This window comes from Helobdella robusta (assembly GCF_000326865.2).
Source record: "Helobdella robusta unplaced genomic scaffold HELROscaffold_21, whole genome shotgun sequence".
NCBI lineage: Eukaryota > Metazoa > Annelida > Clitellata > Rhynchobdellida > Glossiphoniidae > Helobdella > Helobdella robusta.
Window position 1 is genome coordinate 545,544 of NW_008704124.1, and position 16,225 is coordinate 561,768.

At 31.1% G+C, this 16,225-nt stretch overlaps 3 protein-coding genes across 3 annotated transcripts; all 3 read right to left on the reverse strand.

Annotated features, from left to right (window-relative positions):
• Positions 1-238: 238 nt before the first annotated feature.
• Positions 239-439, reverse strand: HELRODRAFT_146810 (hypothetical protein; the record flags this gene model as incomplete). Its single annotated transcript, XM_009018268.1, has 1 exon — positions 239-439. A coding segment is annotated over one exon (201 nt), but the record flags the coding sequence as incomplete, so codon positions are not given.
• Positions 440-4,092: 3,653 nt separating this feature from the next.
• On the reverse strand, positions 4,093-4,573 carry HELRODRAFT_137609 (hypothetical protein; the record flags this gene model as incomplete). The annotated part of the gene is made up of 2 exons (XM_009018269.1): positions 4,093-4,266; positions 4,454-4,573. Coding segments are annotated over 2 exons (294 nt in total), but the record flags the coding sequence as incomplete, so codon positions are not given.
• Positions 4,574-10,366: 5,793 nt separating this feature from the next.
• HELRODRAFT_171547 (hypothetical protein) lies at positions 10,367-11,860 on the reverse strand (the record flags this gene model as incomplete). Its single annotated transcript, XM_009018270.1, has 3 exons — positions 10,367-10,508; positions 10,978-11,289; positions 11,412-11,860. 3 exons carry the CDS (start codon positions 11,858-11,860, stop codon positions 10,367-10,369), a joined length of 903 nt encoding a protein of 300 aa, XP_009016518.1.
• Positions 11,861-16,225: the final 4,365 nt, after the last annotated feature.

A 16,225-nucleotide genomic window follows, 5' to 3' on the forward strand; every position in this document is an offset into this window, starting at 1 on the left:
TTCTTATAGGCAAAGATGCTTGGGATAAATGACCAGCTAAACTTTTAATTGCCATTTCTCGAGAGCTTCTCTTAACAAACTTGTCTTGAAAAAATCTGACTGCTTCCATCTCAGCTGATACATTGGGAATAAAAGTAGAATTTTTGCTACCAGTTAAATCCGAATCAGAGCTATCTCTTGATAATGACTCCTGGTTTTCAAAACATTTTGAATCAGTCAAGGAAACTAAATTTCCACATATTGAAAAAATTGAGGGGTATCTAGATAACAAATTTCTTAATCCCAGCTCATTTCCACCAGCTGCAATTCTCATTTCATTAGAAAAAGATCTCCTACCAAAATGGCCAGCTAATTGAGTCAGCGTTATTGGTTTGTTTGAATTCATCAAAACCTCCAAAAAATACAGCATAGATTTCTGGCTAGCTTCTTCTGCCATTTTATTTTTTTTAGTTCAGTCAAAAATATTATTTTTAATTAATTTATAGACCAAATTAAAATTAAATATTAAATAAAAATCTCCAACTGAAGTTCAGCAGTCCAAGTCAAAATATTTTTAATATTAATTTAATATTCAATTAAAAATTAAGATGTTCAGTTCAGTTTTACTTTAAATTTATTTAGTAATGAATTAGTATTAGATTATTTAATTTTTAGTTCAATTCAATTTCTTTTTCTGCTGATGAATAATTTAAATTTTTTCAGGATTTACGATTTAGTCTTCCTGTTTTTACTTTAGATATTTTCGTTTTTTAGGTGTGTACTTGTATGGTAGTTCAGTAAGATCAAAAAAGCTCAGACCTTGAAGTTAAAAAGTTTGTTTCTTATATTAAAAATGTAAAAATTATAAGTAAAACAGCATTCAGTTAATCGAACCATCACAGATCATCCTGTCTAACCAGTTTATCTGCTTTTTTAAGTCCGCGAACTGAAAAAAAACAAGCGACATTTTTTTAAAAGTAAAGTCATTAATAATAGAGATGCTCAGTTTTTCTGGACAAATTTAATAAGAACAGCGTTGGTTTGATTCTATTATATATTTAGAACACCTTAACCTCAACATGATTTGATTGTCTTATATATGCTTCTACATGACTACATCTAGAATCATTGACATTTTTTTTCTATTGAATCATCTTGAGCTAGATTACTTCACAATTAAACATACTTAATCGTCCACAATCAATATTCAATCAATCAATCAATCAATCAATTAGCTTATAAAGCGCTATTTCCGCGATGTTCAACAGCGCTCCTCAATGAATTTTGAAAACAGATTTGAAAAAGGATTTTGCTCTTATGAAATATGATGCTCGTGTGACGTCAATGCCGCTAATTTTAATAAAGCTCATAGTGGGAATACAGCAGGATAACACTATTTTTAAATACAACACTATTGAAAATCGCTTGCAAACCGTTTTTTGGGCGTCTTCTTCTTTCTTTCTCGTGCCTTATCCTTTCTGGACATTGACGACTATAGACCTCCACAAAACCAGATCTATTACATTTTGCAAGAGTTGAAATGTGGTAACGTTCAACAAGTGACACAAGGACTTCACGAATGTTATTCGTTGTTGACCGCGATCTCTTCTCCCAGTTATCTTTCAAGTGGTTGTAAGAGTTTCCATTTCTTCCTTCCGCATGATGTGACCGAAAAACTTTAACTGCCCCGTCAGATTATTTGTAGTAATTTTCTCTTTTCATAACCGGACTGTTTTAATACATCCTCATTCGAGGTATAAGAAGTTCAACTAATTTTTAACTTTCTTCTCAAAAAACAGCAGCATTAATCCTTTTTTCTATTTCTTTAGAAATTGTCCAGGAGTCAGAACCGTGTGGGCACAAGCAAAATGTAACACTAGTGCTATACTTTGGGCGTCTAACTCACATTTAGATTTTTTCGCTCATTCGCTCAATAACCTCGCAAATTATTCCAAGGTTTCTTTTGTTACAAAACTGTTATAGGAGTTTTTAGAATTATATGATTAATATTAAGATTTAGGTATGGTAAAAACAAAGGTCAAACACTGCAAATGCATAAAAACTTTCCTTTAAATTTTCATTTAAAGTCAAATTTTAGGACAATTTTCATTTAATTACATATAAATTATCATGACCAAACAAAACAAAATAAGTTAAAAAAGTTAGCAAACTCATACAGTTCAATCAATAGGGATTTTATTTTTTCGTTTTTCATCATACTTCTTCAGCTTGTCTGCTACCTGAGAATGACACAAAAAATAATCAGAGGAAAAAATAATTCAAATAAAAGAATCCCAAATCAGAGTAGTGTATATATAATTATTGCAACTAGTTGGACGTGCTTATCATTTGGATGTGGGAAATTATACAATCCGCATGTCAGCAGTCAACAGAAACGCTTTGAAACTACAGGGAATAAAACCTAAAAAAAGATTCTAGACCTCATAAATAAGATGTAATAGAATAGAAAAATTCAACACCTTTTTAAGGTCATTATCATCTTTCACTTTATAACTTCGGTGTGAGTGTTTTGATTTTTTATGCTTCTTGACATGATTCTTCACAATATCAGCCCCAACGTTTGAATATTTAGATTTTTTATGCTTAACTTTGAGATCTTTCTGATCTTTCATATTGTGATCAATGTGGCCAGATTGAAAACAACTTGCACGTGTGGAATGACTGCAAGCTTTAGAAGAATTTTCAAAGTGAAGATTGGAATGATCTAAAGTAGGAGGCACGCAGATATGTGATGATGGCATTAAATGTGATGCAGTAATATGATGAGTGTCGGATGCAATTTGATGGTGAGTGGGATGCATTGAATTTTTCTGGTGATCACAGATTGATTCGGCAGAATTTTTAAGATGCTTATTCAAGTTTGATTCAGTTTTCTTTGAAGTAATATCTTTATCTCGATATCTTCTCTTGTGCTTTCGAGGACTTTTATGTTTCCTACTTGAACTTCTACATCTCCTTTTTCTTTTCACTCTTGATGATCTGAAAAAGTGAAGAATATAATTAGAAAAAGTAAATTTATTGAAACATGATTATTAAGAATATTAAATAAACAAACATCAACCTCGATCTGTGAATGCTTGGTGATCTAGACACTGATGATGATAATGATGAAAACGATGACGCGAACGATGATGACGATGACGACGAAAAATAAATAGATCGGGCACGTCTGGATCTCCAATAGGATGACGACGATGATGAAGATATTGATGGCGACTTATTGAAAATATTTCTCCCAAACTCCGTTGTTGTTCCATCAGTTGCTGATACATTGTGTTTCATTGCGGGGGTAGGCACTATGTATTTATATGGATACCTTTTGCTATCTGTGTATGTGTTGGTGTTTGTAGAACCTGAGACTGCAGTCACAACCGGTTGCCTTTAAATTAATTTGTCAAATAAATGAATAAAAAATATAAAATTATTAGAAAAATAAATTTATAGCTCACTTTAATCGAACATATTTAGGATTATGTTCTCTTTCAGCTTTCTTTGCAAATTCTAACATTTGTTTCTGAATGTTGTTAAATAGGGGAGCATTTAAAAAAAACAGATTAAATTTTTATTTTCAAAATCTTTGGTGAATATTAAAAAGATCCATGGCATCTTAAGCAAACGAAAAGCATATGTTAATAAAAATATAGTACAGTACTTTTTCATTTCAATGTTCTGAAAAGTGATAATTTTTAGTGAAAAAAGCAGTTTTCATATATGATTTAAAAAATTTGTAATAGTAGAAAACAATAAGTGGTTAAATTTTCGAAAAAGAAAAATATGTTGTATAAATTCAACTTTGAAAATAACGAAAATATTAATAACAATAACCCATATACCTTTTAATAATACTAGCTTAAAAAGGAAACATTCAAACATACACATAAACATTCAAAGTTACAAAGACATTTAATAAGGCATCTATTATCTTGATATTGCTTTCCATTTCAAAGACTCTCATAAAATAACTTTCATAAAATATTTTTATATAAAAAACTGTACATAATGCACTTTGGGATTTCTAATTTTGATATTTTATAAACAGGTCTGTCAAACGAAATTAAAGAATGAAACTTTGCTATTGACCTTCCTGTCCAACTCTCGATTCAGATTAAGAACTGCAGGTGACATTCCATTGTCAGAGAGGACAGCCATTTGCAGCTCGCTCCACAGATCTTCAGTGAACATGCGAGCATTTCGAGTGCTCAGGAAACCACCCATATTAATCTGCATCTGCTTCTGATCAGGTGACTGATTGAAAATTAATAAAATCTCAAAAACAATACATAACATCTAAAAATACAAATTTAATAAATTGATAAAAATAAAAACAGTTAAATTTCAAAAACTATATGTAACATCTGAGAATAAAAATTGGTTGTTTCACATATTAAGATGTGAACAACATGAAAAAAATGCAATATATATATATATATATAGGTAATAGAATGGCCAAAACCTCGAGCTGAGTGCAAACAAACTCAACGAGCACATCATCTTCTGTTCCTGAATATTCAACAATTTTTTCATTAATCCATGGTTTGAAAGCCTCTATATTAACTTTCTTTAAATCTATCTGAAAATAATAAACAAAGATTAATAATAACAAAATGAAAAGAACAAATTGGACCGATGAACTAATACATTCAAATTGATCACTATCCATCTTCACGTTAAAGCTGAGTTCTGTGAAAAACAAATATTGAGATAAAATCTAATTTAAAATATTCAAAGGATCATTTTTCAAGACTATAATTCCACTGCCATTGACACGTGAAGAAAAAAATTAAAATATGAAAAATTAACTTAGGTCTCATAGTAAACCCTAAACAAATATACAACCAACAACAACAAATATATTAAATGGTAACAATGAATGTATACAGAATTATCAAATATCAAATGAATCTCTTGGATTGCTGAAATATTACAATTGCCATTTATTTTTAAAATTTAAAAAGTTTTAGAAACAAATATTTATGCATTGAATTGCAAATTGTTTTGTTATCTGTCATTTTGTATATGGCATTGTATAAATAAATAAATTAATTATTCAACTATTTTGCAGATAGAATTTCTCAAAAAAAAACAAATAAAATATAAACGTCAATAATAAACCAAAAACATGCCATAATTAAAAACAAGTTTGAATGATTTAACCTTAAAAACGAACTGTACAATAAAGCATAGCCATATGATTTTATTGGCAATAAATTTGTTTAAAATTTTTAAGATTTTTAATATTTAAAAATTCAGCCCTTTAAAAAATGATTTAATTAACTGTAAAATATGAAAAATTAAACTTGTATGTTAAAATACATTTAGTCAATGAGACCTTCCTGCAGTTAAAAAATAAATATTTATATATAGCATTTCATATCAATGGTCAACTGTTATTATAAACAATGATATACTATAAAAATAATTCTACTATAGTGTTTCTTCATTTACTAACAAAACCACATTCTACATTGAAATATTTTCTGCATCTTTTTTCTTTTTAGTCATCTTCATCTTCTGAGATGCTTAGAAGTGTTTGCTTTAATTTATAAAAGCTGTTAATTTTTTTTTCAAATAATTGAAAAATTTTTTAAACTTAATTCATGTTTGATATTCTTATTTCAGAATATCATAGAAGTCTTTTCTTTTTCAATTTAATTTCCGACTGTTTTTTTAGATGTAAATACAAAGTAACTGTGATGTAACATGTATAGAACAATATCTATATTTAGACTCATTCAATATAACTCACCTTTCATTCTTACAAAATTCGAAGATGTTTCGTTCACGTGTTATTAATAAATTTCAGGCAGTTTTATATATATATAATTTCAATCAATTAGTTGTGTTTGTGACCTAAATTACTTATAGAAAGTAAAACCACAGATTAAATTTAGGTTTTAGAATAGATGGACTAATTCCAATTAAAAGAGAGACTGGAGTTGAATGTTGAAGGTATAAAATTCAGATCAGTAACTGATGAACTGGTCAACCCAATAGTGGCCCAATTTAACCTACCTTCAGCCATAAATAAAATCATCATTACAAAATAAAATAAAAGGAAAATAAAAAAACAAAATAATTAAGGACAACACACAGCAAAGATCAGCTTCTGCTTTTTATCTATTATATTATAATTATTACGAAAATTATGGCTTCTTTAGAAGAGATTTAGTTACTTTTACATTTACAGTATTTACAGTTTACTTACACTTTTACCACCAAATGATCAATCAAAATTCAGATGCTACCCAATCTTTGCTAGTTTAAAATAAGTTTGAAATCGTTTATAAGTTTTCATATCGTATTATAATTATTACGTTACATAATTATAATAAATTATTTAATTATTATTATAAATAAAAGTTGGTCGCTAATGTAAACAAACAGTATGAAGGTAGCAAAAGACAAACCATTTTCATACAAAATTAATTTTAGGCACACTAAGCATCGATCTGTTTGAATCGCAATAAAATTATTAACCACAGTTAAAAACGTGACAAACCTTTTCTGTTTGACAGTTTGGTACCCTGGCCATTTTATTTTTTTAAATAAAAACCGCAGGAGACAGAAGAAAATCAAGTAAACGTCGTCATATTAATGGTCCAACTAATGGCCACGAAAAATTAGTTAGCATCAATAATAAAGTCAAATGCTTCAATTACCTCGGAAGTTTGATTACTTCAGGTTGTAAATGCGATGTGTGGATTTCAAACAAAGGATAACTATGGCGAAAAATGCATATTGTAAAATGAAAAACATCCTCACTAACAGTAAAATCAGAATATCAACAAAATTAAAACTGTTAGAGTGTTTCATTTTTCCTGTGCCTACTTACGAAACTGAGTCCTGAAAATCACCACATTTCCACTACTACAGAGTGTTAAAGATCGGGTTTTGTGGAGGTCGATGGTCGCCAATGTTCTAATGGGATAAGGCACAAGAAAGAAAAAGAAGATAATAAATAACCTTACTAATATTTCCTTTCTGAATTGCATTTGAAAAAATGGACGTTTGAACACTCAACAAGGCACATGTAACGATTTTTGGTTTTTTGCACGAACTGCATTTGGAAAAAGTCAGCATGCAATAAATGGCAAAGTTATGAAAACAATTATGAAAACAATTTTAAACAATCCCAGTAACTTTGAAAAAGAAAGATGAAACATCAGAAATGATAATGAAAAATATATAAAAGAAGCAAGCACAACAAATTTTTTTAGAAGTTAAAAGTTTTGTGAGAGGATAATAAAATTTGTTCAAATTTAATTTGTACATGACATTAATTTCACTGAATTCGTTAAAATTTCATGGGAAGACTGTGAACCGTGGTTTTGTTAATTTGGACAGGTCGGCTGGCAGTCGCTAGCAGCAGTTGATATTAATCTACTCTTTCAAATGGTTAAGCCAGCAATTAATAAATCAAAGACAGGTAATGTGATATTGACAATATGTTCTTTTAATTGCCGATTTGTTGAATGCATGCAAAGGCATAAACCAACAACATGAAATTTCAAAACAATGGAAAACGTCGGTCCCATATATTCAGCAGACACACAAAAGGCCTGCATTTACTTGAAACATGTGCTCACACGTGTTGTCTTCACACATTTTTTGATCATCTGCTCTTTTATATGCTGATTTTTTTGTGATGACAAACAATATTTTAACTAACATCAAATAAATTTTGATTTCAATTTCAATTTTTCGCCTGTTTACCAAAATTTTAGAAAAAGAAAATTAAAGATAAGCCAAAGTAGTTTGACGTCTAACAGGATGAAGTCATTGTTTGGTGGGCACGTAACGTGAACGTGTACAAATTTGTGTACAGCTACAACAAACAGATGTTCCGTGCACTGCACTGAACTTTTGCTCCCTCACGTCAAACTAATACTCTTTTGATGAAAGATTGTTTTTGTTCCTAAATATTTCTATCTCAGATGAGAAAACTCTAATTAGCATTTGTAACAACAAATGTTTTAATCATACAAGAACGACTGTACGAACAAACGAATGAATTGATGAATGAATGAATGAATTATTTATCTATCTAGTTAACTGTTAATGATTGAACAAATAAACAAATAAACAGACAATTAAATTAACAGATAAATAAATGAATTCGAATGAACAACACAGATGACTGACAAACCGAATGCAGCAATAAGCAAAGGAATAATTGAACAGATGAACAAACGAAAAAATAATTAATTAATGAATGTATGAATGAATAGGTTGATAAATAAATGAAATAACAAACAAACAAACAAACAAACAAACAAACAAACAAACAAACAAACAAACGAACAAACGAACAAACAAATGAAGGAAAGGGCAAACAAACAAACTAATAATTGACAAAGTATTGTGGGCCTGGATTTTGGCCCTTTTAATTTCTGCGTTAGAATCAACCTGCTAACATTAATGAGAAATCTTTTTCGATTAAACTTATTTGTACCACAGACTGTCTTTTGAACTTATTTTGTCAATCAATGGTTATTGATCACTTCCCCTGTGAGAAACATCGTCGTTAGCTAGTTGATACGATGGCCTTAAACATTGCATAACAAAAAAATTATACAATAAACATTAACAATAAACATGAGTTTATTTTAACTCTTTTTTTTTATAGGGATGTAAGGGTTTTATTAAGTATTAAAGTTTCTTGATTAAACTGTCAAACAGCAAATAAACAAACTTCCAACCAATCATTCAGTCAATTAACCTTTCAACTAATCATTCAGTCAACCAACCAACCATTCAATCATGAGTAATTTTAAGTAATGTTAACAGACTGACACGAATAGTTAAAAAATAAGTTTTATAAATTCAAACTTTTGTATTTATCAATTTAATGCTAGTTTTTGTTTATGGTTTTTATTTTTTTCAAATATAAATGAAATATTTCAAAGTAAAACAACATATTCTATCCTTTGATTGAAAAAATATGTGATCCTACCAACTTTAATGTTGTTGTTTTTTTCATTTGATGTATAGACAATTTTCACTATATCACCATACTTCATTCATTTAAGAAATTTATCAAACTAAATGATTCGGTGGTTTATTTTGCAACTGCAATCACTGGATCAGACATTTCAAACTCTGCCATGGAAGTTTTATAAGAAATCAGTATCATCATTGTTTTAATTTTGTAATCAAATGGATCAGGTTTCAGAAGTAATAATTTCATCGCCAATTTGTTAGCAAATGTCTTCAAGAGAAAAATTAAAATAAAAAATTTTAATTGTCGTAATAGGCGCATAAATTTTTATCTTAAGCCCGCCGATTAAAAAAAAACCCAGAGTAGTTTTTTACTTGTAAATTCAGACAGAGTGAATTTTTTTTAATTTTCAAGATTAACCGACAATAGGTCAAAGTTTTATCAAATGAGTCTTTATTCTCGTTTAATTCTTTTTATTAAACCCTTAGTTATTTTGTTTTATAATTGAAATTGTTCTTCGGAATGAGGTGACAATTTATACTCTTCTGATTATTATTAATCATTCTCACCCGGAAAGCTTAAAGATGTCATTTCTTCTTTATGTGTGTTGCGTTCTAATTTTTCTGAGCTGGACAACAATGTCTTCTTAAATGGGTTGTAGAATGCGTCAAAACTTCACGCGGAGTTTCGGATATAATGTGCAACGCTTAATCTGAGATAAGTAACAAAAAGTGAAACTGAATTTAAAAAAGAAATTAATTTGCAACGAAAGACAGCTTCATTATTTTTGAATTAACAACTCCAAGAGTTTGATTTTGAAACTGTTACAGAATTTATTCAAGTGAAAGTGCTTTTGAAAGTGGAATGTTTAAAAAAATTATAAAAACAAAAAAGTGAAATAGAAATTGAAAGATGAGATATAAAATGTTGAATCAATAAATTTTAATAGTTTTTTATTACTTCTTCTAATATCCGTTCGTATCATTCTTGCTAAGTCACGTACACACATACGTACGAACACGCACACACACGCGCGCGCGCGCACACACACACGCACATACATTATACATGTTATTGCTTTTTGACGTTAGAATGATTAAATGAAGTTCACGCTTGAGCAAAAAAAGGCACTGCTCTTATATGTCCAATATATAAATATATATCTGGGTGGAAATATTATAGTTTATCTGGCATAACCCATGTATATATATATATATATATTTGTATGTATATATATATATATATATATATTTGTATGTATATATATATATATATATATATATATATATATATATATATATACAGTTGTATTTATATATGCAAATTCAAGTTAGTTAACTGTGCAAATAATTTCGAAAATTAAAAAATATCAAAAAAACTTGAAAAACCAAAACAATTAAATGATAAAGTGTTTATAAAGGAATGCATTCAAGACTCCCAAGTTCTTTTGATGCAACTTTTATTGTTCGTAGTCGTTGTGTGAACGACTGGTGCGTTGTTCATCTGCCCGTTTGGCGAACTTGAGTTGAAGATATATGAGTAGCCAAGAGTTGGCGGCTCTTGGTCGAAACTGGTGAATGATGATGGGATATGAAAATGTGGTGGAAACATGGTAGGAATGTGGTCTAAATAACTGGTTGCAGAAAAAATCGCATGCTGTTTTTGTTGTTCTTGGTGATGTTGTTGGAAATATTGTCGTTGTTGGTAATTTTTTATAAAGTGTTTATGCTGCTCCAATGCATGATGAGTTTGTTCGCTATGAAGCAGTTGTTGTTGTTGTTGTTGTTGGTATTGTTGTGTGATTTGAGGAGTGGAGGGTTCGTACGGTCTGAACAAACTTTTTTTGGATGTTGTGGTTGTTGTCAGTAGCGAGGAAGATGATGACGACGATGATGAAAATGATGTTGAATATAATGAAGATGAAGAAGATGATGAAGATAAAAACGATGATGTTGTTACAACCGATGACGATGATGATGATGACAATGGCGGATTCCATGGGAGGTGTGAGAAATAAGAAAATCTGAAATCTGCCGAACTGGAATGAGAGGTTGGCAATGTTGATGGTGGTGGAAAGAATGGAGTCTGTGAAGTTGACAACAGTGCAGATTGAAAATCTGATGGAGATAAAGATAAGGAGGAAGAGGGATGTAGTGGTGGGAATGTGATGAGCGGCGGTGATGAATAGGATGAAATTAGAGATGATGAGAACATAGAAGGAGAAGATGAAACGTTTTGAGATAATATTTGCGAATAGGAAGATTGGTGACTTGAAATGCCAGGTGGAGTTGGTGAGGGTGATAACGATGATGAAGATGTTGAAGACGTTGAAAGTTGTGTGTCGATTATAACTGATGATGATGAAGATGATGATGAAGAAGGGGAGAGAGAGAAAGAAGAGGACGTTGATGATGGGCATAACGGAAAAGATGAAACTGATAAAGATGACAATAGTGAGGAAAAAGATGCTGACGACGATGACGACGTGGAAGATGGCGATGATACAAAATTTGTTTTGGTAGGAGCTGAAAAAGGCACTACAGGTAGAGAGGCGGATGATGGCGACAACATTTGAGCCACAGTGGATGAATCAACAACATTGTCACTGCCACTTTCAAATCTTTTCGTCTTATCTGTCTTACTCCCGTTGGCTCTTTTTCTTTTTGATGGTTGAAAAATACTTTCAGTTTTACGCTTTTGAACAATATTTTGATCACCATCCATGTTGTTGATGGAAGATGAATGTGAAGCTCCTACGTTGGCTGCACAATCGTTTGGTTCCAAGGTTTCCACCTGTTCAACGTGATCGGAGTGGTCAGTACTGCTAGTGACAGGGGAGTGCTGAAGTTTTTGGAAGGAAACCAGCGAGGTCGACGTCTCCATGATTTTTGCTGGGTTGCTGGTGTTGGTGTTGTTGTCCATATTTGTTGGGGTGGTGCCACTGGTTGTTTGTGCTGATGATGATGATGTTGGGGATGGTGATGATGATGGAGATGAGGATGATGATGGTAGAGGCGATGCAGACAAAAGTGGCAATGATGATGGTGAGGATGATGATGGACAAATCGCGTTTGCAGGTTGACTGGAAATTAATGGAAGCAACTTTTGTTCTAAAAACTGAACCACCATCTCCGCTATTTGAGCTTTCTCCATCTTTTCATACGAAGATTCCTGTTTAACGGTTTTTTTTAAAACATCAATTAATTTATTGATCATTCGTATTACAAAATTATGTAAAACGAGTTAAATTGAAATTTCAACGTAATTAAAACCAGCAACATTCACGTGTGCAACTGCTCAGCCGTGTAAACCTTAATTTGATTCGAATAAATGTTATTAAACTTCAGTGAGCTATCCTGACGGATGCATTTTTAATAGAAATTAAATTTGTTTATTAGGTCGAACCTGTCAGAAGATAAAGGATTAACATAAGATATTCATCAGCATGGAGATATCTACGATACACAAACATGTCACTTTTATCCTACTAGCGTGCAGTTCAGGTAAGCCACACAACAGTCATGTGCACATATGTCGTTGTATGCCTGTATACACATTTAGTTAAGTAACTCGATGTTTATATTTGTGTCCTGTCACGGTTCAGAAGACCGAAATGCCAAAAGTCAACACGAGAACATGCCTGCAAATTGATGATGGCCAGTAGATTGGACAAACAGAAGAAGAAATTTTTATTGAGTCAACTGCTTCGTTATTATCAGTTGATTAGATAAATGTAAATAAACATCGTAACGTAAACACTGCGTGACAGGCAGACAAATGTCAACTTTAGTAACAAAATTTATTTGTTATTTTTTAATTTGTTTTGTATAGAAATTTTGTATAAGTAGTGCTGAGTTCTATTAAACAGCATCAAAAAGTTTAATAATAGAACTGAAGTAGTTTTGTTTGTGTGCGCGCGCGTGCGTGTGTTTCAGTCACACATCGACGACACGTGCGTGTTCATGTGCGTGTACGTGCACCAATGTTTCAGTCACATATGAACGATATGTGCCGGCAAAGACAAGCCCGAAAGCAAAGTTAAACACCCATTAAACTAGAAAACAGAATATCACGCAATGATCTCCCTTTATAAGCAAATCAAAGTTTCAATCGGAATGCATTGTTTCTTGTTAAATTAGAGTTTATCACGCAATCTGCCACTGCGATCCAGGCAACTTTTTGATGTCCCATAGTAATCGTCATAAATTATTTTTTCTAAGATTATACAAAATTTTTGTCCCCACCAAACAATACAATTCAACGCAAATGCATCATTTGCCGCCGATAAGTTTCTCGCGAATATCTGCCATGTTTGCATACAATGCATGCATTCATTATTATTATTAATAATAATTCAACTGCACAATGACATTTTCAGTGTTTGATTAACGAATGAACGAAACATTTCACACTACAACTAACTTAATTCACATTTTTGATTTGGTGAACCTAAAATTTAATGGTTTAAAGTGCTAAACTCCTTAGTTTTTCCACCGCCCCACCAGTAAACATTGATTGTAACGCAACAACGAGTGAATGACAAAAACAACAATCACATCAACCGAACTTGGTGTATGTACATTATTATTTTTATGAAATGGCACCAGCAAGATATTTTAACTTGAAATCAATTTGTGGTCTTGTGCAGTTTGACGATGTCACACGCATGTACGACGTGTTTCAAGAACCATTAAATTTTTTTATGTAATTTGACGTCATTCTGAATTTCTGCAATACAAAATTAGGACACTCGGGTTAGCGACAAAGATGAATGCTTCAACAACACTTAGCAAGAAATCAAATCAGAGGTGATATTAAAAAAATCTTTCAAAGTAACATAATCTGAAGTGTAATATTTGTTACTCATGTCTTAAATATACACAAAATCTTTACAATATTCACATTAGTTAATTATTATTTTTTTTGCGGTTGGCTACATTTAATAGAATTTTTTTTAATTCGTTGTCAATATTATTATAATTTAATTTTAAAATCAAATTTTTGAGAAGCATGCAAATGTGAAATATGAAAAAGTAATAAACAAGCCAGATAGAAATGAAATGGCAGAACGCTGATAGAGTAGACTAGTGATACACCAATTACGAAAATGATGAATAACACAGACCGATGAATGGCATGGTGGAGTGTTCACAAAGGAAAGTTTAACTTGAAGATTGATATGAAATGACTACAAGCGATTTCAATAAATTATCAACTCTCCTCAATTTTAACTTCATGCCTATGTAGTTTAACATTTTCTCACGACACCATACAGGCGCCTGATTGCAAACAAAAGATTTCATAAAGTATTTTCAAATATTTTAAATAATAATTATAATATTATTAAGTTATATCATTTAAATTCAAAGGGTGATTTATACGGGCAGGCATTGCCAAACAAATGCTGTGATGGAAGTGTTTAAAACGATCATATACATAGATGCATGTGTGGCTGGGGCTATTTAGGATTGTTATGGGTTGATGGCACTTAAATTATAATCAATGCAATCATCAAATTTTTGCTGCTTGATGGCTTAATCTCGTTATAAAATCAACAAAGTATTGGTACAAGACTGAACCGTTTCATGTAAAAAAAAACAAAAAATCGAACAAATAAAAAATCTAAAATGAAAGACGACTGGAAGTTTAGTGAGATGAATTTTTAAAGAAATACAAAGAGTAATAAAGTATAGTAAGTATTAATCTTATATGGATAAGTTCTTCATAAAAACTTGATATTTTTAACACAAATGAATAAAACTTGATATTAACAGCACACATTTTTTAAACTTGTCCCACTTTTCAGCGTTCAACCTGTATTCTTGAGTGAAACAACAATGGCGAGAAAGATAGATAGAAAACGAAAGAGATAGATAGATAGATAGATAGAGAGAGAGAGAGAGAGAGAGAGAGAGAGAGAGAGAGAAAGAAAGAAAGAAAGAAAGAGATGATACAGTCGTAAAAAAAGGCACAGCAGCGGATGGAAAGCAAACAAGGAGAAATATATAAGCCCAGCAGGGTGCTTCACAAACAAAGATACGACAACCACCGCAGGCAACCATGTAATCATATAATGTACTGCAAAGTAAACAACAAACAATACACCGAGGGATATAACAATTTATTATTATTTACACATCTCTGCTTTGACATTTCAAAAAGTGCACTAACACTGAATGAATATCACTTCAAACAACATTGAAACATTGAAATCGTACTAATCGATATGTCAAAATTCAATACGGTCTCAATTGCGTAGGCCAGGTTGCTCATTTCATTTTCCTCTGAGTGATTATTTGCATAATTTTCATACAAATTTCAAGTGTCCATATAGGCGTGTTTGTGTGTGCGCGCGTGTGTGTACATTCATGTATGAGTATGTGTGTGTGTGTGTGTGATGTGTGCGTGTCTGTGTGTGTCAAAACAATGTTATAAGAGCATTTTAATGTCAAACATTTAAATAGGACCTGGGAATAAAGAGCTCGCGTGTTGAAATGTGAATAATTTTTAACTGAAGTTTTGTATTTGTACGCCAGAAAGTTTATGCAACTAACTATTTATAATTGACTTCCATTCATTCATCATCATTGAGTAAAATCGATGAGAAACTTTCCAAAATAAAATTTTTGCTAAATAAAAAAGCATTGAGTTACTGCAAATGTTTATCAAAAATTTATTTATTTCTACTTAAACTTAATATATTTTAATAGCGCGCACACTCACACAAACACACACACCCACGTGCACACAGCACAACACACGCACACCATTCACTTGAATATATAATTATGTTACATTGTTGTACATTAATAAACATTTAATTATTCTTATTATTTATTACCAACTGAAGTGAAGAGAATTTACATTTCAGATATTAAGAAATATATAATGATGGTAATTATGTTGAAAAAGCATAGCCGAAGTCTTTCTCGCTCTCTTACTCTGTCTCTCTTTTATTCTGTCTCTCCCTTTTTCTCTCCACATAATAAATTGAAAATCAATAAAAGATATTTGCCCCAAAACACTAAAAAGTTAATAAAAAAATAGCAACTAACAATCATACTGCTTTATCAATTTTTGTTTGAAAATTACAAAGTTGTCTTTTAACATCTTTTCAAAAATACGTTGAACAACATTTTTGCTATGGAAAATAAATTTGTAAACTTTAAAACCCTCAGAAAACACAAACACGTTTTTTGATCGATATGGACAACTCTGAAATTTGAAATACTTACGTGTGTATGTAAGAAATTTAAATACATAGTTATCAAGTGGGGCGGCTATATT